General features: G+C 43.7%; 1 protein-coding gene and 1 non-coding gene across 2 annotated transcripts in view; both read left to right on the top strand.

The window, feature by feature from the left end:
* PPP1R8 (protein phosphatase 1 regulatory subunit 8) overlaps positions 1–24,693 on the top strand; it is a 30,269-nt gene extending 5,576 nt beyond the window's left edge. Inside the window, exons 2-7 of the mRNA XM_044998065.1 lie at positions 5,190–5,250; positions 17,214–17,367; positions 18,160–18,380; positions 18,898–19,042; positions 20,087–20,151; positions 22,159–24,693. Of these exons, the coding sequence (XP_044854000.1) occupies positions 5,190–5,250; positions 17,214–17,367; positions 18,160–18,380; positions 18,898–19,042; positions 20,087–20,151; positions 22,159–22,512 (1,000 nt within the window). The 3' untranslated portion in view covers positions 22,513–24,693. The remainder of the gene's footprint in view (positions 1–5,189; positions 5,251–17,213; positions 17,368–18,159; positions 18,381–18,897; positions 19,043–20,086; positions 20,152–22,158) is intronic.
* LOC123355613 lies at positions 7,568–7,732 on the top strand. Its single transcript, XR_006575161.1, has one exon.
* Positions 24,694–24,993: the final 300 nt, after the last annotated feature.

The raw sequence follows: 24,993 nt of genomic DNA, 5'->3' as shown, positions 1-24,993 counted from the left end.
TTTTCTTCATGGAGAATGCCAAAATGCTTTACAGGTTGAACCAACCAAGCCAGGCTACACACAGGAATCTCTTCACCCACCAGGAGTGTCAGTGTAAAATTAGGCAACTACTTAACAGTGAAAATGAATCCTGATGGGAGACAAAGAACCCTATCCAATTGAAACTGCTACTTCATCCTTCTTCAAGAATCCTCTTTTTAGAACAGTTATAAAGGACAAAATCATTTCCCATCTTCAACTGGGAGCTGTACATTGATAGATATAAAGGCCAAAAGAGACCATTATGGTCATCTAGTCTGGCATGCATAACACAGGCCATGAAATTTAATCCAGTGTTTCCTACAACAAGTTCTGTGGAAAGGATTTTATTCCCATGACTTTCATTCTCAAAAACGAGGAAATCTCTATCCCATTCCAGATCTGAGTTCTGAACAGATGCATCTGAAATTTCGATTTCATCTGGTGACCCCAAGCCACCAGAATTCCTCCAAACATTGTAGGATTTACTTCCAGATGCCTATTCAGCCTCTCCTCAGGAAGAAACTAAGATTGTGTGAGGTACAACCATTACTATAATACAGGGGTGGCCAAACTTTGTGGCCTGAGGGTTTCGTAAATTGTATGGAGGGCCAGTTAGGGAAGGAGGATCGTGGCTGCGGGGAGGGGGGGAAAAGTGGGAGAGGGGCCAGGGCTAGCCCCCCTGGGCCAGGAGCTCAGGGGCCAGGCAGGACAGTCCTGCAGGCCGGATGTGGCCCACAGGCCGTAGTCTACCCACCTCTGCTATAAAAGGATCATTCTTTGCAGTCTTGCTACAGGTCTGAGAGGGTTTACAAAAAGTCTTGCTGCATAAGAACATAATAAGAACATAAGAATGGCTGTACCGGGTCAGACCAAAGGTTCATCTAGCCCAGTATCTGTCTACTGACAGTGGCCAATGCCAGGTGCCCCAGAGGGAGTGAACCTGACAGACAGTGATCAAGTGATCTCTCTCCTGCCTCCATCTCCATCCTCTGACAAACAGAGGCTAGGGACACCATTCCTTACCCATTCTGGCTAATAGCCATTTATGGACTTAACCACCATGAATTTATCCAGTTCTCTTTTAAACGCTGCTATAGTCCTAGCCTTCACAACCTCCTCAGGTAAGGAGTTCCACAAGTTGACTGTGCGCTGCGTGAAGAAAAACTTCCTTTTATTTGTTTTAAACCTGCTGCCTATTAATTTCATTTGGTGACCCCTAGTTCTTGTATTATGGGAATAAGTAAATAACTTTTCCTTATCCACTTTCTCCACATCACTCATGATTTTATAGACCTCTATCATATCCCCACCTTAGTCTCCCCTTTTCCAAGCTGAAGAGTCCTAGCCTGTTTAATCTCTCCTCATATGGGACCCTCTCCAACCCCCTAATCATTTTAGTTGCCCTTTTCTGAACCTTTTCTAGTGCCAGTATATTTTTTATGAGGTGAGGAGACCACATCTGTACACAGTATTCGAGATGTGGGCGTACCATGGATTTATATAAGGGCAATAATATATTCTCAGTCTTATTCTCTATCCCCTTTTTAATGATTCCTAACATCCTGTTTGCTTTTTTGACTGCCTCTGCACACTGTGTGGACATCTTAAACAGACCTATCATGGATAGTTCTCTGATCTGCTTATTTCCAGTATCTGTTTATTTGAGATACCAAAAATTAACACTTGGCTCTCTTGGTGGCTAGCTACTTAAGGATCAGCCTCCACAGGGTGCATTGTGCTTTGAGGAAGTATTAATTGGAGCTCAAGATCAACAATAAAAAGCTGTTCTTTTACCCAACTCTACTTTCCACGGGGGGCGTTCTTGATTTCAAGTTGACAACTGCTTATATTCTTTCAAGCAAGTTTTAGGAGACGCAGTAAGCAATCAAAGTACCCATATCCCAACTTAGACAAAGTATGGTTCCATCTGAGGTTTCTGGGGCTAATGACCTCCTGCACTTGTCAATCCATTTGCTAGACTCTGAGACTACTAGAACAATGTCTAAAACAGGTCTATTCTTCCCAGCTAGACAGCATTCACTCAGTGATGATTATGGCCCAAGATGAACAAGACTTCTTAAAAGGGGGTACAGTTCCAAAGAATGCCTGTAAGAAAGTATCTTTTGTTTGTTCAACCAAAAATAATTGTGCACAGGTTTGGAAAGTCTCAGAGCAGTGGAAAACCAAGGAAACCAGACCTCCCATAAATGTTCTAGGTTGGAGAAAAATTCACTTGACCCTCAAGTCACTTCCTCCCCACATTCAAAACCGTATAAATCCTGGTGGAGAGCACCACACTGATATACTACATCAGTCATCAAGGGGAGCTTTCCCATGCTGCTTTTTCAAAGAGAGAGTTCTGCTTTGAGTGGTGTATTTGTATCAGAAAGCCTGGCTGGCCATCTCCTTGGAAAAGACACTATTCTAGCAAACAGTCTCAGTAGTAGAAACATCATTCAGTACAAATGGCATGCTCCAGCTAGACTTCTTTGCTACAGAGGAAAATGAGAAATGGCCCAACAGGCCTGGCCTACACTACAGTGTTGCTCCTGCTGATGTAAGTCACCCACTTCACCGATTTAATAACCCCACCTGCACAAGAGGCGTAGTGCTTAGGTCAATATAGTTAGGTCAACACAACCTCAGTGTAGACCCTGCATTGCTCACATCAGACGGTTCTGGCTGTGAGCCCCAGGTGTCTGACAGCCGGAACCCTGCCACCCTGGGGCTTGGGATGACAGTTTCCTACACTCAGGCCTGATCTACACTGGGGGGGGATTGATAGAAGTTACACAACTTCAGCCATGTGAATAACCATGTTAATCCCAGGATATTAAAGAGACATATCTTTTATTGGACCAACTTCGATTTGTGAGACAGACAAGCTTTCGAGCCACACTGAACTCTTCTTTAAATCTGGGAGAGGTACTCGAGTCACAGCTAAATGCAAAGTGGAACAGATTGTGCTACTTAAACTAAACATATTGCGAGGGACCATTCAAGATAGAGTGGCCCATTAACACCTCTGCAGTCTTAAAACAAAAAGAGGGGGTTAGTGGGTTAGATTGTTGTAATAAGCTATAATCCAATGTCTGTTCAGACCATGATTTTTAGTGTCTACCTGTTATTTATATAGTTTAATTTCATAACCCACTAACCTCCTCTTTCCACCTATTCCACCTTGCATTTAGCTGTGACTCTGGGGGTACCTTTCCCAGACCTGAAGAAGAGCTTTTGGTGCTCCAGAGCTTCTCTTTCTCACCAGCAGAAGTTGGTTCAATAAAAGATATTGCCTCACCCACCTTGTCTCCCTAGGAACCTGAACATGGCAGCCTGGATTGAGCCACTGAGTTCTGATCTAGCCTTTTCCAGTGAGTGTCAGATTCTGCTAGAATCATAAGGTTTCCACATGTTGCTGTTAACAATAAACACCTTTATTCTGGTGGTGCCAAAAGGCCTCAGCCAGGAATAGGGCTTCATCGTGCTGGGCATTATAGAAACATAGGGAAGAGATGGTTCCTGCGCTGAAAGCCTTGGATTCTAAGCCCAAGTCTACACTGCACACCTTACAACAGTGTGGCTGTGCTATTGCAGCTGCGCCATTGTAAGGTAAGCAGCGTGGCCAGAGAGCTCTCCTGGTGACAATAAAGCCACCCCCCACGAGGGGCAGTAACTTCATCGACAGGAGAGCAGCTCCTGCGATTGAAGTGCTGCCCACACCAGCACTTCTCGTCATTAAAACTTTCATGGTGTTTTTTTTTTTTCACATCCCTGAGCGGCAAAAGTTTTAATGAAGAAAGTGTAGTGTAGACAAAGCCTGAGATGCAAAGGGTAGAGGAGGGAAATATAACATGCAATAAATTCATAGACAATGAATTGGCACAATTTTGTTAGCTGCGTGTTTTCTTGTGTGTGTTTGGGTTTTGGGGTTTTGTTTGTTTTTGGTTTTTTGTTTAAACTTACAGGTAGAAAGAGGATGGGGAATGGTAGGAAGTGTAACGTTAGTAAGTGCAAAGAGTAGGGGAAGGAAGGAGTAGAAAGACAATCTGGGGCTTCTCATCTGCCTAGCTATGAGCAGCAGCCAGTGTTTTGTAGGCATCACAGCAGAAGTGAGTCTTTAGGAGGCTAAGGTAGTGGCTGGTGAGACTGTATACAAAGAGAGGTCTTTGATACAAAGATTTTCTGCTAAATTTTGGAGGAGGAAAGGAAATGAGGGATAAGGGCTGTGATTTCTTCTGTGTCCTTTGTTCAAACATTTTAGATCTGGAAAAGCACATGCACAGCCCCCAACATGCTGTTTTCCACATGGTTCTGAAGCATATCCCCAAAACATTGACCTCTGCAGGTAATCAATGAGGTGAACTTCAATTACAAATTTCTTTCCCAATGCTTCAGTGTCACTACTATTGTACAGAGCTTCCCAACAGTAGCAGAGACTCTGGTCTCTTACACTCCAGCTATTCAGAAATTGGTGGGCAGCGTGTAGCTGAGAATCATGTAGTTGCGTAGAACGTTTGAGCAGCACCAGAAGCAAGCAATGGGGGTATTTCTAGTGAAGGAGTAGAGTACCAAAGATGTACAAGTACAAGAGATGTGTCCTCACTGTTTCCCCAACAATCAGGAGGTTCTAAAATGCAGCAGTGGGGGAAACCACTGTCTCGCTTCTGGTAGCTGAAGAGATATGCAGGGGGCTTCAGGTTTATCAGATATCTACTAGCTAGTAGTTAATACAAGAGATGGGAGTCCCCAAGCAGGGTGCAGGGTCAGCCCTTGTTAGCAACCCCAGCCCTTCTCCAGTTCCAGAAGCTGGGAGTTGGCTGTTTCTCTCACCTGGCATTATCCAAGGAAGTTGTTAATGGCAGCACTATCCCCCTTATCTTTGTGTATCTCTTGCTGGTTGATTTCCTTTGATGGCTAGCAGGTTTCTGGTGAGTGTTTCAAGCCCATCTAACCTCAGTGTGCTGTGGCAACTGAATAACTTGGTAAGTACAGAGAGATTTTTGTCTGTACACAAAAGAAATCTGGGACCTCACATACAGGACACTTGTGGGGCTATTATTTTTCGCAGTAAACCTGGATTTGGATTGGATTTGTTTGGGACTGATAGAATGATGGTACAATGTTAACAATACTACACATCAATATTTATTTCTCTCCTTATTTTCCAGGGCAGGAAAACCTCCTCCTGGCTTGCATCTGGATGTAGTCAAAGGAGACAAACTAATTGAGGTATGAAAATAGATGTAATAAGCATTTAGATGCAGAAGGAGATGGGATTTAACCCATCTGTTGATGGGGAATTGAATTCCATTGCTTTATTTCCTAGTCTTCCCCTCCCATGTACACCCCAAAGTGACCCTTCCCTCTCTATGCGCACCTCAAAGTGACCCTTTCTTCCCCTGACACACTTTTTTTTTAATTATTATTTTTATTAACAGTGATCCAGCCCCCAACCTTTCACCACAGTCAGCCAGGCTTAATATTGTTAATTTATTTTGATGAAGTGCAAAGTCCCCGTTGTGTACGTGCACTGGGTCCCAGTCAGGAAGCTGTGCTGTGAATCCATCAGCTACATGGTGGCATGGTGATTGGGTTTAGGAATGTAGGACTGGAAGGGATCTTCCAGATCAGCAAGTCTAGTCTCTTGCTCTCAGAGGTAGCCATTCATATAGTCGTGTAAATAAATGTTGCATTCTCCATCTTAAAACTGGTTAGGAGGTGGTTTGCCCCCACTCTTCCTACTGACAGGCTGTTCCAGAACCTGACTCCTTTGATGGTTAGAAACCTTCTTTTAATTTCCAACCTAAATACATTCATGGCCAGTTTGCGCCAGAATTCTCCTTTAGCTTTGAGAGCTCTTCTCCATCCCTTGTGTTTACCCTGCATTGTATTTATAGAGAGCAGCCTTATTCCCTCTAAGCCTTCATTTTGCTAGGCTTAAAAGAACTTGGCTAGTTTATCTCCCCTCATAAGATGAGTTCTCCCTTCCTCTTATCATCCTAGCAGCACTTCTCTGCATCTGGTGAGTTTGAATTCATCTTTCTAGAACATGGGTAAATCTCAAACAAAACACAATTTAAACAAACAAAAAAAAAAAAGCAAGTATTTCCAAAACTGTTGCTTTGTGCAAAGCCTTATTTTACCAAACTGAAATGTTGGGTCAGAATTGTCTGCCTATCCCCTAAAAGTATATATGCTATTGAAGGTTTTCATGTAGCTGGTCTCGGATTCTGACCAGCCGCCCTCCTTGTCAGAAGTGCTCCAGGAGCCTGGTTTTGTAAGCAGAAGCTCATTTAACTAATGCCTGGGGAGCCCAAATGTCCAATGCAAAGTAAGTAGTATTCGACTGATTCTGAGCTGCTTATTGCAGGGGTTTGTTGCTATAGTTTGCGTTGTAATGTTTTTACAATAAAGGTTAATGCTTCTCACTTGCCTAGAGTCCAGCAGTGGGAACAAAACCGTTCAGGGAGCGAAAGGTTACAAAGTAGGGGCAGCCAAAGTAATGCTGCTAAGGGAGAAATTGGAGTATTAGGAATCTGAGGCCTGGTGAAGCGAACCTGAGGAGCTGGGAGTCACTGTTCACTGGCTTGCAGTGAGCAATATTGTAGGATCTTTGGCCAGGAAGGGAAAATTGCCCCTGTCTCACAGGAGATTGGACCAGCAGATCAAGTACATATTTTGGTTATGGTTCCAAAAATCCTCTCTCTTCCCTTTTAACAATTCATGTTCTGGAACTTATTTAATTGTATTCTTCCCAAGCCACAGTCTAGTTTTAATTCACAATTTTTTTTTCTACTACACAACATAACCACCCCAATTTGTGGGGGGGGGAGAACCTAGTAAGTCTTCAGGCTTATTTTAAGTACTTTGTTGATGCATCTCCTATCACCTAGTATTGTCTGCAATACATTGTTTGTCTGTTTAGAATGTAAGCTCCTTGGGACAGGGACTATGTCTTGTGTGCGTTGTAGAGTGCAGAGCGCGACGATAGTCAAATAGCAGATATTTAACACTTTAGTAAGTGATTTCCCTCATTGGGATTCTGACGTGCTACTCTGATGCCCTGGCATCCCTGCTCTGATTGTTTCTTGTCTTGCAATCGCCTATCCTGCCCTTCTTCCATATGCCACATGTCACAGCCATCAACTTCAGGGTAAAAAATCTTCATCTTTCACTCATCCTGCAGGGCCTATATTCCAACACTCACTAGTTTGTAAAACATCTGGCTGTACCATGAGTAAAGGCTTGAATGTGTTGTGACATCAAGAACCTGAAAATGCAATTGACTTCACTGATTTTCATTGGTCAACTTCATAGGACTGTAAAAAGAGCAAAGATAGTGACAGGCAAAGTGGATTTCAAAAATTTTCACTTTCTAATCTAATGTTGTTGGTAAAGCTGAAGAAATGTTTGTTCCCAACATATGACTTTAAGTTGACTGTCCTTTTTAAGGGTCAGCTGTTTAGACTAGTCGAAAAGCTCTGCATGTTTTCCTGTAGTTAGCAGTGGCTAGGTAAGAGAACACTTTAATCTTTACAAATTTACTAAGCACTTGATACTAACCGAGCTATCTGTATCCCAGCTCTCATGTAGAGATCTGAGATATAACTTGTGATTGCTGGGTCTGAGAAGTGCAATATTAAAACAAGCCATGAAGTATTAAGCTCAGTGTGTAGAGGATCACACTGGGTTATAACTCAGGGGCACAGAGGAGTTTCAAGCTTGTCTACACTTCAAATGCTGCAGTGGTGCTACTGTAGCGCTTCAGTGAAGATGCTTCCTACGCCAACAGGAGGGGTGTGACAGTTTATGCTGTTGTGGTCACCCCTTTTTACAAGATTATGATATACTTTGTATAAAATTTGACTTGAGGTATCATTTGAAAACTCTTAATCTGCTAAACATTATTATCCCATTGAAATATGTGTAGAAAACTATGTGAAGTTGAAATTCTACTGTATGATTGTTACTGAAATATTTTAAGTCTGAGTAACACCCACAAACCATTTTTCAGAGACAGACACACTGGTACCCCCAGACAGGTATCAGTAAAGTCAAGTGGGCTATCACCTGCTTAAGCACCCATTCTCCTGCAGGGGGAAGGTGTGAATATGAAATTTACATTGCATCTCTGGAATGTTTCAGCCCTCACGTCCACAGGGGACTACGTGTCATCTACACCTCAATGGGGGGTCGGGGGAGATCCTCAAAGAGGGGAGGCTGGTATATGAGAGAGAGAGAGACCTCCAACTCTATTCTCCTCCTATCTCTCTACTCATGACATCAACGAACACCTGACTCTGAACTGGGAGAGTGGTCCCTGGCTGAAAGGAAATCCAGTCTGTGAACTATTACAACTTGTGGTGAAAGAGTCTTGCTTTAAGCTCTGTTAACTTGTTAAAGTTTAGGAAGTAGCTTGCGTTTTTATTTTCTTTTGTAACCAATCCTGACTTTTATGCATTATCACTTACAATCACTTAAAATCTTTCTGTAGTTAATAAGTTTATTTTAACCAGTATGTGTTTGGATTAAAGTGTGTGGAGAAACTCCATTTGGCATAACAAGGTTGGTACATTATCATTTTCCTTTGATGAATTGACGGACTTTCTATGAGCTTGCATTGTTGAGCAGTGTGCTGGACAGTACAAGATGCAGATTTCTGGGGGAACAAGACTGGGACAAAGAATTTGCGGGTGTTGCCCTATATGTAATTCATGAGTGACTGGTCAGAGTGCTCATGTATTTAGCTGGGAGTAAATTTACATACTGAAGCCTTCATGAGCAGACCAAGACTGGCTGCTCTGGCAGTAAAGCAGTGTAAAAGGCATCCCAGGCTAGAGAGTTCCAGGGACCCCACTGTTCAACATTCCAGATTGTGGTGCTGCGAGGAGCAGGGTATATGCACAGCTTGTCCTTCTGAGTGAAGTTTGCACTTTAAGCATTGGGGTAGCAATTTTAAGTGACATTCAAGTGTGGTGGCTGAAAACAGTCAAAGAAGGGTTACAGTTTTGTTTTCTGTTTGCTTATTTTGGGAAAGGGAAATAGGAACAGAAAAGCTTAAAAAATGAGCAAAGGTGCAGCAGCTACAAAGATGGATTTGGCCAAATTGAAGTTGAAGGAGAGAGAATGAAAGCAAGCATTGGTTAAAAGAAGCAGAGATTAAACTGAAAATGCAGGCATTAGAGCTGAGAGAGAGAAGCCTATGAATGAGCCCTGGGACTAAAGCAACTGGAAGCTGAGGCTCACAGGCAAGCCACAGAGCTACGTGAGAAAATCATGGAGCTGAAAGCCAAAGAGGCTGAGGAGAAGGAAAAGGAACGGAGCTACAAACTGGAGATGTTCGCAGAGCACTATAAAAGCACCCCAGGCTATAGAGTTATGGGGACACCACTGTTCAACATGTTGACAGGGGAATTCTCCCTTTGTCCTAGGGCTTTCTACACGAGGGGTTCAGGGGCTTAGGTTAATTTAACTGCCCTGCTTAGGGGGGTGGATTTTTCTTATCCATGAGCAACGTAGTTATACCGACCAACTTCCTAGTATAGACCAAGCCTTCATCATAGTCAGATAAAGGCTGTAAAATTAGTGTTTATTGTTATTGATTTGCCACTGTCTTGCACCTTGTGAAGTCATTACAGCACAAATGTGAAATTGCGGAACCATTATGGTTTGTAACCTGTCCTTTAAATCGGCTTCTGTACCCAATGACTGGAAGTTAGCTAATGTAACACCAATATTTAAAAAGGGCTCTAGAGGTGATCCCGGCAATTACAGACCGGTAAGTCTAACATTGGTACCGGGCAAATTAGTTGAAACAATCGTAAAGAATAAAATTTGTCAGACACATAGAAGAAAATAAATTGTTGGGCAAAAGTCAAAATGGTTTCTGTAAAGGGAAATCGTGTCTTACTAATCTATTAGAGTTCTTTGAAGGGATCAACAAACGTGGACAAGGGGGATCCAGTGGACATAGTGTACTTAGATTTCCAGAAAGCCTTTGACAAGGTCCCTCACTAAAGGCTCTTGCGTAAATTAAGTTGTCATGGAATAAGAGGGAAGAGCCTTTCATGGACTGAGAACTGGTTAAAAGACAGGGAACAAAGGGTAGGAATAAATGGTCCATTTTCAGAATGGAGAGGGGTAACTATTGGTGTTCCCCAAGGGTCAGTCCTAGGACCAGTCCTATTCAATTTATTCATAAATGATCTGGAGAAAGGGGTAAACAGTGAGGTGGCAAAGTTTGCAGATGATACTAAACTACTCAAGATAGTTAAGACCAAAGCAGATTGTGAAGAACTTCAAAAAGATCTCACAAAACTAAGTGATTGGGCAACAAAATGGCAAATGAAATTGAATGTGGATTAAATGTAAAGTAATGCACATTGGAAAAAATAACCCCAACTATACATACAATATGATGGGGGGGGGGGCTAATTTAGCTACAACTAATCAGGAAAGAAATCTTGGAATCATCAAGGATAGTTCTCTGAAGATGTCCACGCGGTATGCAGCGGCAGTCAAAAAAGCAAACAGGATGTTAGGAATCATTTAAAAAAGGGATAGAGAATAAGACTGAGAATATATTATTGCCCTTAGATAAATCCATGGTACGCCCACATCTCGAATACTGTGTACAGATGTGGTCTCCTCACCTCAAAAAAGATATACTGGCACTAGAAAAGGTTCAGAAAAGGGCAACTAAAATGATTAGGGGTTTAGAGAGGGTCCCATACGAGGAAAGATTAGAGGCTAGGACTCTTCAGCTTGGAAAAAAGAAGACTAAGGGGGGATATGATAGAGGTATATAAAATCATGAGTGATGTGGAGAAAGTGGATAAGGAAAAGTTATTTACTTATTCCCATAATACAAGAACTAGGGGTCACCAAATGAAATTAATAGGCAGCAGGTTTAAAACAAATAAAAGGAAGTTCTTCTTCACGCAGCGCACAGTCAACTTGTGGAACTCCTTACCTGAGGAGGTTGTGAAGGCTAGGACTATAACAGTGTTTAAAAGGGGACTGGATAAATTCATGGTGGCTAAGTCCAAAAATGGCTATTAGCTAGGATGGGTAAGAATAGTGTCCCTAGCCTCTGTTTGTCAGATGGTGGAGCTGGGTGGCAGGAGAGAGATCACTTGATCATTGCCTGTTGGGTTCGCTCCCCCTGGGGCACCTGGCATTGGCCACCATTGATAGACAGGATACTGGGCTACATGGACCTTTGGTCTGACCCGGTACGGCCGTTCTTATGTACTGGTGTAAATGAGAAATTACATTGACTCTTCTCCAGCCCCTTGGGACTAGAAGTAAGAATGAAAAATTCCAAGGTAAGTTCTTACAGTACCCCCCCCCACCCCCCCGGTTTGGCACTAGTGAGGCCAAACCTGGAATATTCTGTCCATTCTCCCCCCCGCCCCATTACAGAAAGTCCCGTGGAGAGCAATGAAAATTATTAGGGGGCTGGGGCACATGACTTACGAAGAGAGGCTGAGGGAATGGGGGTTATTTAGTCTGCAGAAGAGAAGAGTGAGGGGGGATTTGATAGCAGCCTTCAACTCCCTGAAGGGGGTTTCAAAGACTATGTAGCTAGGCTCTTCTCAGTGGTGGCAGATGACAGACCATTGCTTCTTGTTCTCATGTTGCAGTGGGGGAGGTCTAGGTTGGATATTAGGAAACACTATTTCACTAGGAGGGTGGTGAAGCACTAGAATGGATTACCTAGGGAAGTGGGGGAATCTCCATCCTTATTGGTTTTTAAGGCCCGGCTTGATAAAGCCCTGACTGGGATGATTTAGATTTGGTGTTGGCCCTGCTTTGAGCAGGGGGTTGGGCTAGATGACCAACCCCCTGAGGTCTCTTCCAACCCTAATATTCTATGAAAGGTATTGAATTCAGGAAAACCACCTGGGGAACTGAATCTAGTGAGTAAGACACTTTTGGAAGAAGCAATAAATCCATTGGGGTGAAAAGTTTGGAGAATCCTAAAACCTGCCATGATTAAGGTGCAGTTGACCTCAGAATTAAAAGGACAAGAAACAGACAATATGACTTTGCAAAGAAATGCTCAGATAAAATATGAGTTCTTGAGAAAAATCTCTCTGAAACACCAATGTAACCAAACAAACCGGAATCCATTAAGACATACAGTAAAAAGACAAGGGCAGCAAAAAGATACTAGCCAGAGAGGCTAATGTGAATGGGAAGAGCTCTTCTTAGGAAGTGCATGTGGTGGAGGAAAAAGCCACCTCCGAAGTATTATTTGGTGCTTAAGATCGCCATATTCTTGTAAAACTGTCTTGTCCAAACTTTTATATTTTGGTTAATTTGGAAGTAAGGGAAGATCTTGTAAAAATTGCTGTTCACAAAGAGCAGGTATGGGAATATATGAAAAATGTGAACATATACCAATCAACAGGTCCAGATGACACAATTGGTGGGTGAATAGAATGCAGAAGTTGTGATATGTTCTGGGTTTTGGCAAAGCATTTGATAATGTCTCATGAAGTTATGCTCAGAACATTTGTTCAAATTGACTCTGATATGAACACGATCATGTAGATTGAAAACTGGCTGCAGGCCTGATGGTAAGGGATGATGATAAATGATAATGAGTTGGCAGAGGACTTGTGCCTTGTCTTTAAATCTTTGGGTTATGATCTAGAAAAGAGAATAAACACATGAAATTTGCTAAACATTCATTAGTGAATATTAAATTGTGAGAAGCTGCAAATGCCATGTGAGCAGAGAAATACATAATACAAATGGGCAGAGCACTTAAAAACAAAAGCAGAAAACAAAACGAGGTTCAGTTTGGAAAATGTGTGTTAATCCATGTGAGGAAAATTAATCTGAAACAGATTCAATGGGGAATAAAAACCAAAACATCAGTAATGCTGAAAGAGACTTAAAGGTGATAATGGACAGCTAATTAGACAGGTTTGCAAAGAAAATGAGCCCAATGCAATTTTGTATCTGTTGATGAGGCACAGGAATAGAAGTCGAGATGCCTGTTCCTGGCTCTGCCCCTCACTGTATGACTTGGTCCTTAGTCACAGACGTTGTCAGCCTTCCCCAGGCCTTCCAACTATAGACCTGAGAAGATTGCATATGGAATATTGAGATCAGTTCTAGGCATCCATATTACTAGAAAGATTAACAAACAAAAGAGCAGGAAGAGCATCTTAAATGATGAGGAGCTGGAGGAATTGAGTGACTTGAAGAGCAACATTCATTTACAAGAAACTTTGAGGGCTCTGCCTAAAGCCCCTGTGCTCTTCCACTAGATGGGACTTCAGCTCTTGGAACCTCAAGCTCTTGAAAACCAGCAACTGCTCAGTTAAAGTCTTCCCAAGTTAAGCTGCTGCTTCACACACAATACAACCTTAATGCAGCCCCTCTTTGGGACATCACCCCTTGTAACATTCTTTGGGCAGTGGGGAATATTTTCCTAAATTGCAGAAAAACAATCAAAAGAGATCCTTAATGTATTGCTAGCATCTCTAATTGTGGTTGTGCAGGTGGCAGCAAGGAGAAAAGGCAAGTCAGTGTGATCACTATTGTGGTAGCAGAATTAAAAGCAGAGTAAATGTTTAGTCAGTTTAAGGATAGAATGAAAGGTATCCCTAACAACACGAGAGTTGTAAGAGATGCTGTTTTCTCTTCTCAATTCTCGCCTCGCTTTTAGTTGATAAGGATAGAATGCTCATTTAAGCAGAAATCTTGAGATAAGGTAGTGTCTGAAGGGAGTTTGTATAAACAAAGGATAACTGTTAGCCGTTGATGTATGATATATGTAATGGGAAGGTATGAATGTTCATCTTACACTGCTTGTAGGGGGAAGATCTGCCTAAGGTCGGGGGGCCCCCTGTCCGACTGCAGTCTTCCCTTGCAATTGCTCGTAATAAACTGTCTGACTTGTTGCTAACAAATGCAGAGTGAGGACTTGTTTTCTTCCACACCACCAATCAGCAGCACATGTCCCCACATCAGTGCTGCTCAGTGTAAATTAAGTCAAAATGACTTTAAATCAACAAACAGGAAACCTTGATTCAAATCAATGATTTAAATCATGTTTTACCTTTTGTAGTTTTTAATTTTCCTAATGAAGGGTTGATTCTCATTGGTTGGTAACAACTAAAATATGTTGATTTGCTACTAAATATAGCCTTTGCATTAAATTTAGTGCCTTTTTTTTTTTGCTGACCAGTAGGATAAACTATATCTGTGCATGCTCATTTAAGTAGTTGTATAACTTAATTTAAATGTATTCAGATTCTTAATGTTCCCATTTTATATTGTTAGAAAATGGTGAATGATGCATTTTTTTATTTACTAGATTAATTATTAATTTACATTAAGCTGTATCTGGATAAAAAGTTAATTAAAAACAGGACTTTTTAAAGTATTAGCTCAATAAAACTACCTTAAATGTGCTGGATACATAACCTTTTTTTCTTATCAGAACGTTTTGTCAAAACATGCTTTGCAAATGAAACTGATTTATTAAACAAAGGAAGTTATTGAATGGAACTAATTGTTTCAGGTCACCATAGAATCATTGAACTGGAAGGGACCTTGAGAGGTCATCTAGTCCTGTCTCCTGCACTCAAGTCAGGACTAAGTATTATCTAGATCAGGGGTCGGCAACCGGTGGCTCGCAGCTCGCCAGGGTAAGCACCCTGGCGGGCCGGCCCGGTTTGTTTATCTGCCGCGTCGGCAAGTTCGGCCGATCGCGGCTCCCACTGGCCGCGGTTCGCGGTCCCAGGCCAATGCGGGAGGCAGGAAGCCGCGGCCAGAACATCCCTCGGCTCGCGCCGCTTCCTGCCTCCCGCATTGGCCTGGGACCACGAACCGCGGCCAGTGGGAGCCGCGATCGGCCGAACTTGCCGACGCGGCAGATAAACAAACCGGGCCGGCCCGCCAGGGTGCTTACCCTGGCGAGCCGCGAGCCACCGGTTGCCGACCCCTGATCTAGATCATCCCTGACAGGTGTTTGTCCAACCTGTTCTTAAAAATCCCCAATGATGGAGATTCCACAACCTCCCTAGGGAATTTATTCCAGTGCTTAACCACTGACAGGACATTTTTCCTAATGTCCAACCTAAACCACCCTGGCTGCAATTTAAGCATCTTGTCCTATTCTCAGAGGTTAAGAACAATTTTTCTCGCTCTTCCTTGTAACAATCTTTTATGTACTTGAAAACTGTTATCATGTCCCCTCTGTCTTCTCTTCTCCAGACTAAACAAACCCAATTTTTTCAATCTTCCCTCATAGGTCATGTTTTCTAGACCTTTAATCATTTTTGTTCTTCTCTGGACTTTCTCCAATTTGTCCACATCTTTCTTGAAATGTGGCGCCCAGAACTGGACACTGTACTCCAGTTGAGGCTTAATCATCGTGGAGTAGAGCGGAAGAATTTCTTCTTGTCTTGTTTAAAATACTCCATTCCTTCATTACTTTAGAATTAGTAGATATCCTCTTAAACCTAGTTTTTATCCATAGACTGTAAGAGGAAACCAAGCTTTCCTGCTTTTTCAGCTCCCAATTGGCTTCTTAACTTTGAAAGAACTAATCGTTGAACTGAACTAGTTGAATAAACTGAAATGAAGAAACTATCTTTGCACCTACAAAAGAAGCTACTGCCATCAAAAACTTGTTCAACACTTCAGCAAACTCTGGTTCCAGGTGCTTAGCCAGTGACTTCCACCAGTTTAGTTTCACCAAGTTATTTTAGACTTTGCAACAGAAGTACTGCTTTAATTTTATTTTTTAAATTATGTAAAGATACTATATTTTAATCATTTAAATTAAAAACACTTTTTAAAAAATTATGAATTTGTATTCACTGTGATGTTGCCATGCAGCCCACTGCCCATTCCATCAGACTGTATGAATAGGAGCCCTACATTGGTGCTAAGGCACAGGGAAAATATCGGCTTTTGTTGACTAGGGTGCTGTAATGGTCCTATATGCGTCCACACAGAGGCAGAGTTGTGTGGTGTGCAGCACCTTAAGTAAGCATTTCCTGGTCTTCCAGTGTTTGAGTTGGAGGTTTTGAAGTTCCATGACTTAGAAGGGCATGGGGACTTTGTGAGTCACTGTGTTTGTTTAAATCTTAATCCATCCAGATCCTTAATCCTCTAAATTACTTTCCCCATAAGCCACATTACATACCTAACCAATGCACATATGTCGACCCTAAATATCAGCTGATGTTTCTGCAGTTCTAATTAAGGTTTTGTTATGCCATGAGGAAGATTAACGTGGTGGTGGCTAGTGTTTCCTTACTATCTGCAGGCAGAAGGAAGTTCCTTTTGAGTGTGTCACTTGTCAGTGGAAATACTCTATTAGCATTGGGGCATAGTGTCTCATAACTTGGTACCTTGCTTTTTTAGGTTTTACATAGAGGGGATGTCATGCATGCCCAACTTAATCCAGTTTAAACAAACGACTTTGTTTATACAATAAGTGTGGAGAGCCAGAGTAAGAAGGAAAAGCTAAGATGAGTAACAGAAGAAATGGGCTAATAGGTGGATTTGGTTGTGGGTGAAAACACACTGGAGAAACCAACTAGGCCAAATAAAGCTCTGGAGAACACAATGGAGGCACAATTCTGCATAGGAACATAGGACTCGCCATTCTGCATTGGACCCAAGGTCCATCTAACCCAGTATGCGGTCTCTGACCGTGCCCAGTAGCAGATATGTCACAGGAAGGTGTGAGAAACCCCACAGTAGGCACATGTGGGGTAATCTCTTCCCCTCTCCCCCAGCCTCATTCTAATACCTAATAGTTAGATTGGTTTAAGCCCTGAAGCATAGTGTGTTTTTATCCCTTCCAAAACTGTGTTTTGCACTGGCCTCAGGGTGGTGGACTGGATAGGACCCAATAGGTGTCTTCCATCTCCAGTTGCTCTGATTTTATAAAGCAGAGCTTTCTTTGAATTTCCTTTGATCAGTTCAAGACAACATTGAAATGTTATCCGACAGGTTTTAATATGCTGAGACCATGTATCACTTCCTATGTCATGCATAGTTTTTTCCTTTCTCTACTAGTTTGCTAAAGATTTGTGAGATTGTGATGGGTTTTGATCTGTTTGCTTCATGTTCTAGAGTCCGTGTTTTAGGACGATCTGGGAGGTTGTATGAATCTCATAAGGTAACGCTGGTATTCATTTAATATTCTACCTCAGAAACTGATCATTGATGAGAAGAAATATTATCTATTTGGGAGAAACCCTGATCTGTGCGATTTTACCATTGATCACCAGTCCTGCTCTCGGGTCCATGCCGCCTTGGTGTATCACAAACATCTTAAGAGGGTTTTCCTCATAGACCTTAACAGCAGTAAGTAACTTGGCATTTAACCAGGGAGCGGGTGTAGGGTGACTTGATAATTTGACTGGTTGGATTTTAAAGATGTTTGAAAGAATGTTTTGATGCATAAGGATTGAGTTTGTGTTAACTTCTTATTGATTGAGATCTTGTAACACTTCCAATGTTCTACATCCCAATGCTCACACCTTCTTGAACATCCCCAGAGCTATATTCCTTTCCAGTCACATTTTGCCATGTGGGGAAACTATGGCATCTGGGATATGAACGAACATGTTCATTCTGAGATTGACGCAAGCTGGGGGTAGAGGGACTCCTTGCGTCACTCAGTGCCCCTCCCTCATTCAGTGATTGGTGACAGTATTTCCAGGCTCTGGAGTAGATCAGAGTGGTAGCATGGCAGTGAGGTTACAGAGGGACTTGGCCTTCCCTTCAAAACTGTTATAACTTGAAATAGTAAAAAAAGCTTATTTAAGCTACATCTCCATTGTGTAGGGCACTTTCTCAGGATCGGGAACTCAAGGGAGCTCCAGCCTGTTCCAGGCAGCTGGATACAAGCAAGGGGTAGCTAGAAGTGTTAGAGGAAGCCTGAAACCGAAGTGTACTTGTCATTTCTGTTCGAGTTATTAGGGGAGTGCTGACCCCTTGGTGTTTGGGAGTGAGCCCCCTGCATGGGATGTTTGGGTGATAGCGTTACTGCAGTGACGTGTATATATCCAGCCATTCACGCCTGGGTTTTGACCTTACGGCAGTGTTCCAGTTCCCCAGTGACCGTCTGTTTTTTCATTCTGATATTCTCCTCAGCACATGGCACGTTCTTGGGTCACATCCGTTTGGAACCTCACAAACCCCAACAGATTCCCATTGACTCCACAGTTTCATTTGGCGCCTCTACGCGGGCGTATACTCTGCGAGAGAAGCCGCAGACACTGCCATCCGCGGTTAAAGGAGATGAAAAAATGGGTGGTGATGATGAGGAGCTGAAGGGCTTGCTGGGCCTGCCGGAGGAGGAGACCGAGCTTGATGTGAGCACCACAGAGCATTGTGCCTCTTACTGGATAGCACTCCCCACCATTGGCTTGAGTGTCCTTGGGGCTCATTTCCCTGGCACTGTAGATGGTTTTAGGGGTGCCTGCTGCAGACAGGCACTCACAAGCCATCTTATGCCACTAGAATAGGCTTACCTTCATGCTGCTTTCCAGCACCTCTTGTATAACGGCTGAGTGCCTGTCAGAAAAATCACTGGGCTATTTTCTTCCACCCCAGGCAGACCCACACCAGGTCGCTGGCAGTTCCCCAGCCCTGTTGCTCGTTCACAAGCCGTGCCTGCTGTAGCCCCATCACCTGCAGTCAGTTAGTGAAGGGCAGACCAGGACGGGGACCGAGAAAGTGCAGCTGGCACTTCTGCCCCATTCTTTCCTTGAGGTTTAAGGCTGGGGCTAAGTCATGTGCTGTGCTCTGCTGTTAACTCTCACAGCTCTCCAATGGCTGCTGCCTGCGTTATAGCTGCACTGACCATTTCCTCCCTGATTGTGTCCTTAGAACCTGACAGAGTTTAACACAGCCCACAACAAGAGAATCTCGACGCTCACCATAGAGGAAGGGAACTTGGATATTCAGAGACCAAAGAGAAAACGGAAGAACTCCAGAGTGACATTCAGCGACGATGATGAGATCATTAATCCAGGTGAGCATGTGTATCTTGCCCCTCCTATCTCCTCGCCCCCACCCCTCTGAGAGCCTGCGTGCTAATAGCCCATATTTGGAGCCACCCCCCCCCCTCATTCCCCCCATGGCCAGCGAGCCAGTCAGTTGGAAAACACAGAAATCTGAGTTGGAGACTCCAAGGGGACTGGCCCTTCAGAGAAGCCCCCACGTTTCCCCACATCGGTGTTGTGCCCTCCGAGGCACTTCCCAGCTGAACCGTGCTGTTGTCGTCTCCTGAGAAGAGGAGTACATAAGGTCCCTCAACCCCTACAGCTCCTGAGCCACTTGCTGAGCACCCAGACGCAGCCCCTGAGGTGGTAGAGGCTTAGAACTCAACACCATACGTGCTGAGCTCTCGTATTTTGGTGTCTAAATGGGAGCTGAGTGTTTTTGAAAATCTAGCCCTAGATGCTGTGAGCACCTGTAGTTGCAGGGATGGCAGATCCGAGTTTGGATCCACAGCTCAAATTTCCCCTGCTAATCTGCATAGGCGGCTGGGGGGTGGGTCCCGCCGAGGGGGCCCTCTGGCAGCCAGAGGGTGGAGTTAACGGTTAAATTCCAGTTAACGGTAAGCCTAATGCTTAAACCGTTTAAGCTTTTACATCCCCACTTCAAGCATCAGCCAGCGTGAGTTGTTCAGGTTCCTTATTTCCAATTTGAATTTGTTTGTCTGGAAGTTGAAGCTTGGCAGAGTCAGTCTGGAAGGAAGGTGGGTACGGTAAATTAACCATTGGGACAACTGTAACCTAAGCAATATCAACACCCATCCCCAAGGGTCAACAGTTCTTCCAGCTCTTCCCAGCCTGAATAAATTGGGAGCCCACTGTCACTAGATGGCCCCAGCAGAATGAAGGATCTTAGTTTCTCTACTGTGCACATACAGCTCCTGAACTGCTGCTTTCTGAAGGGAAGGTCCATATGACACTTCCATATAGAGGTGCACTTGCATGCGATGTGCACACGGCAGTGTGCACCCTCTCTTGTAGCCTTCATACTAAACGCCTCATCCTTCTCATGCTTACAGAGGACGTGGACCCTTCAGTTGGGCGTTTCAGAAACATGGTACAGACAGCAGTGGTCCCAGTTAAGGTACAAATTAACTTCCAAATCTAACCAAAAAACTTCATCTGTAATTTGTAATCTATAGCGTGAATTATTGTCTTAAATATTGTGCATTAGGGTGGTGGAATTGTCAGTGTTTTCTTTTTGTGTTCAGATGGATTAAAGGGAAACTGGCAGGTCTGTTCAGGTTCATAATTTAGGCAGTGTTTACAAAATTGAAGATCAATTTTCTAAAAATTCTTTGGCTGTGTTTTTTGGTGTTATAGGGTGAGACACAAAATACTGTCATGGACGAGAGCCGTGGTGGGCCGCACGCAGCCCATCAGGGTAATCGGCTGTCAGGCTGCGAAACAATGTTTACCTTGACTGTCTGCAGGCACGGCTGCCCACAGCTCCCAGTGGCTGCAGTTTGCCGTTCCCAGCCAATGGGAGCTGCGGGAAGTGACATAAGCCACAGGGATGTGCTGGCTACTGCTTCCCGCAGCTCCCATTGACCAGAAACAGCAAGCTGTGGGCAGCCATGCCTGCGGATGCTCAATGTAAACACTGTCTCGCGGCCTGACAGCCGATTACCCTGACAGGCCGCAGGCTGCCCACCACTGGATTAGAAGCTGGCTAAGGAACAGAAAACAACAAATAGGAATCAATGGTCTGTTTTCTACATGAGAAAAGGTTAACGGTGGGTGTCAGAGAAAGTTGCATACTAGGACTGGTGAGGTTTGATACATTCACTTTTTCTGTGGGAAGGCAGGGAACAATGAAGTGGGCAAGTCTGCAGATGGCACCATTATGTAAGCTACTCAGGACTAAAGAAGACTGAGGAACTTCAGAATAGCCTAACAATGTGATTGCAGATGAAATCTCATATTGACAAGTACAAAGCAGTGCTCATGGGAAGGAATACTTTGAGTTACTCATAAGATTACTTACGTTCTAAATTAATTTAGAACTGCTCTGTAAAAAGACCTGGGTGATCAAAAGCAAGACACAAAATCTGCCACTCATAATCCAGAGACAGCCCTGTTTGTTAATTTGTATCCAGGTAAAGAAATATACTTCAGAAACCATGCCCACTCAGCCATGCCTTCTGGACACATGCAGGTCGGGCAAGCAAGCTCGGGAGGCAAAGATGGGAAGCTTAGTCTATTCCATAAACTAAACCCTACCTAATGCTTCCAGCACTCAGGACTGGTCTGTGCTATAGAGTTAAGTTGACGTAAGGCAGTTTACATCAACCGAATTATGTCAGTGTGGACACTACAGCCTTGCTCCCACCGATGTAAGTGCCGTACTACACCAACATATTAACTCCACGTCCATGAGAGGCATCGGCATAGTTAAGGCAACAGTGTCCATGTAGACACTGCATTACTTGCATCAGCTGTTGGCTGTCATTCTTGTCAATGCTGGAGCTGTGAAATTGACAGAAAGTCTGGAAGGTTCCCTGCCGTGAACCCCACACCTGGCTCACAGCTCGGGTTGTCACTCCAGGGCAGGTGGGGGCACTCTCTGCTCTGGGGCCGGGCTGCCCTTCAGGCTCCCAGCAGGGGAGCTCCACCTGGAACTGAGAGCCTGTGCTCTCAGCCCCCGCACACTGCCCCGTTTAGTCAGTGCAAGTGCTTCTGGAGAGGATGTGCTCCACTGACAGAAGGAGGGTAGTGGTGGACCTGAAAAGCCACAGTAACTAATTATTGCAGTGGCTGTGTCTCAACTTAACTTAAGTTGACTTGAGTTTGTCCTGTAGACATGCCCTCAGTCTGTCCTGCACTCTGCATCAGTGAGAGCTTTGGGAGTGACTTCAGTGGCAGCCCCAAAGGAAAGCCAACTGGGGTGATGGGGAAGAAGATACACAGACATGGACAGGCTAACTGCTTCATATGGGACAAAGCTAAGCGTGGTGTACATGGTGACCATTTGTGGTGTTTGAGGAGAAGGTGAAAAAATTAGCTGGGATCCAGTTAAAGTGGCTTCTTGTTCTGGTCCTCCATGCTGTGAACCATTCACTAAATAGTTCTTTCTTCCCTCCAATTGCAGAAGAAACGGATGGAAAACCCAGGCTCGCTGGGCATGGATGAGTCTGTAACACGGCGAATGCAGAACTTCCCCTACGGTGGAGGATTGTATGGTGGCCTGCCTCCCACTCACAATGAGGCAGGTTCCCAATCGCATGGCATTCATGGGACAGCACTCATTGGAGGCCTGCCAATGCCCTACCCCAATCTTGCCCCAGAGGTGGACTTGACTCCCGTTGTGCCATCGACGGTTAGCATGAACCCTGCTCCTAACCCTGCCGTCTTTAATCCTGAAGCTGTGAATGAACCGAAGAAGAAGAAATATGCAAAGGAGGCTTGGCCAGGCAAGAAGCCCACCCCTTCGCTACTGATCTGAGATGGGCTTTGTTTGGGGGTGGGAGCGATGAACTTGAGAAACTGTTCCCGTGCAGTATCATCTTTTAAAGTTTGTGTCCTAACCACATGTAATATCAAGATTGGAGGAGTGAAATGTCCCTCAAAGATCTGTCTTCAAAACATTTTTGTCTGTAAAAAAAAAAAAAAACACCTCCCACCTCCTTTTGAATCCAAAAGGCCAGCAGCCTTTTCCCTTAGCCATTACGCTCCATAAGTTAAAAGGACACTGTCAAGTAATTCAGCCCCACGTTTATGGCCTGATCCTGCAAACAGATCAACTAGGTGTAGTGCTGACTACTATGAGTAACCTCGCTCCAGCTAGACTGCTCAGGGCAGTATGCACTACCTCAAGAATAGCAGGCCTAAATTCAGTACTAAATCAGGCTTTTGTGTGTAACTTTAAAACATGACAAAATGTAATATAAATGGAATGGCTTTATTGTTTTACCGTTACAAAATCACATAAACGCTTTTAGTTTGGCTGTAAACATTCCTTTGTACTTGCAACCTAAAACATTGCAGCATCTGGGTAGCTCTTGAGAAGCTGGAGGTGAAATGGACAAGAAATAAAAGTGAAACTGACTAGTCAATTTCTACTTATCACCCTCTGTTAAACACAAAAGGCAAACAGCAAAGAAATGGTTAATGTGAACTCGTTTTTAAAAACCCTTCTGCTCTAATATTCGAGGTGTTAGAGGACACAAATAGGGACACTTGGTTTTTTTAATATGGTTTTTAATCTTTCAGCTGAAATGAAATATCTTTTATTGAAGAAAACAAACACACACACACACACCCCTCAAGATTTGTGAGCATACAAGGTGTCATAGGTCTGTGATTAGGAGCAGCTAGTCAGCCAGCAGCCATGAGTTGGTCACCTACAAACTACATGGGTTTTAATGATTAAAGAATAAAACTGTGTGCAGTCTTCTGTATGTTGTCCTTTTTCCCCTGTTAACAGCAGAGGGCAGGGGTTAAAGACAAGCAGCAGATTCCTGCAATGATGGTAGTTTCTCAGTGGAATGTAAAATCCTGCCTCATCTAAACAAAAGCAGCTTTTCCGAGCTTGGGTACACAGTGCTCTGGTTTGACCTCTTTGTTTTCTTTCAGTTGAACAAAATGAGAAATTTGACTGGAAATACTCCTACAAATCCTCATCTTTAGTTTCTAAAACTGAAATTTTACGTTCATTCAGTATTTTGCTTTAAGTAAATACCTAGAGAAAGCAGTGCTACGTTGACCTAGGCTTATTCAGGAGCCTTTATATTGTGTGATTAACAGTTCATCTAATTAGTCACCATATTATTTCTGGAAATTCCTCCAGAATGTGCCCTAAAATATGACCCAACATCCTTGGTGGGTCATTAGTAGTGCATTGTGAGGAGTTACCTGGCAAACTAGTGTTGCCAAAACCTGACAGCCATCAGAGTTATGCTGCCCTGTAATGTATCAGATCTGGCCATACACCCTTGAACTGCTTTGGACAGATGTTCCAAAATCTGTGTAATGTTTGCTTCCGCAGAATGACAAATTCTATCATGTTTGTGGTATAAAAATGAGCTAGTAACTACCCCAGCCAGGATTGGTTGACCTCCCTTATGGCCTGGCTGGTTCCCTCCCCCTCTCCATCATGTCTGGCTCAAACTACTAGATGCTGGAGCTTTTCCTGGTGCCATTTCTCCATGGTATGATTGTAACACACCATGTTTTAGGTTGTCATGCTAAACGGCTTGTGTTCCTCTTTAGTCGTTCCTATTCCAAATCCTCCAAAGTCCACTTACGACTTCCTAGATTTTCAGTTCTTCTTCTTCCCAGGCTGTAGGATTTTTCTCTTTCCTGCCTGTCTGTGTTATGAAGGCAACTCTTTAGGATGTGACCAGCTGGGGCAAGTAAAAGTTGAACAGACTTTATTTTGCAGGATCTCCCTGGGGAAGGGGAACTTTCCTGCTTGTTGTTTTGAAGCTCTTCTCCTCGTTGGGTTTGTACAAGCTCTCGTTATTTCAGAGCTCTGTGGCTATTATGGGCCAGGAAGGAGGGGATGGCATGAAATCCATGGGCTTTGTACAGAAGTTTGTACATTTGTGTAATAGGCCTTTTCACACTTTCTGTTTAGCTTTTTACCTGTAACCTTTACTATGTAAATTAAATGCAAATTTTGTCATTTTGGAGTTTAGTGTGTTCCTTCCCAGCCTAGATCCCTGCTGCAGTTGGGAGTTTACATCCTGAAGGTCTTTGTCACTGCAAAATGCCCTTGTCATTGGAGGCCCTAAGCTTAGCAGACTGGCTTGTGCTCTGCCCTAAAAGAAGAGTAAGTCTGATTCCCATCTTGCCTCCTATGCCTTGTGCTCGTGGCCTGCACCCAGTCGCGCAGAATGGTGTCTCACGGATTGTCCTCAAACAGTAATTGCCCTTCTCCATTTTCTGACCCTCTGGCCAAATGGATCTTTGTTTTCCTGAAAGG

Source organism: Mauremys mutica, chromosome 23 (assembly GCF_020497125.1).
Source record: "Mauremys mutica isolate MM-2020 ecotype Southern chromosome 23, ASM2049712v1, whole genome shotgun sequence".
In the NCBI taxonomy this organism is placed as follows: Eukaryota; Metazoa; Chordata; order Testudines; family Geoemydidae; genus Mauremys; species Mauremys mutica.
The sequence above is the reverse complement of the archived record's forward strand: the minus strand, read 5'-3'. Positions and strand labels throughout refer to the sequence as shown.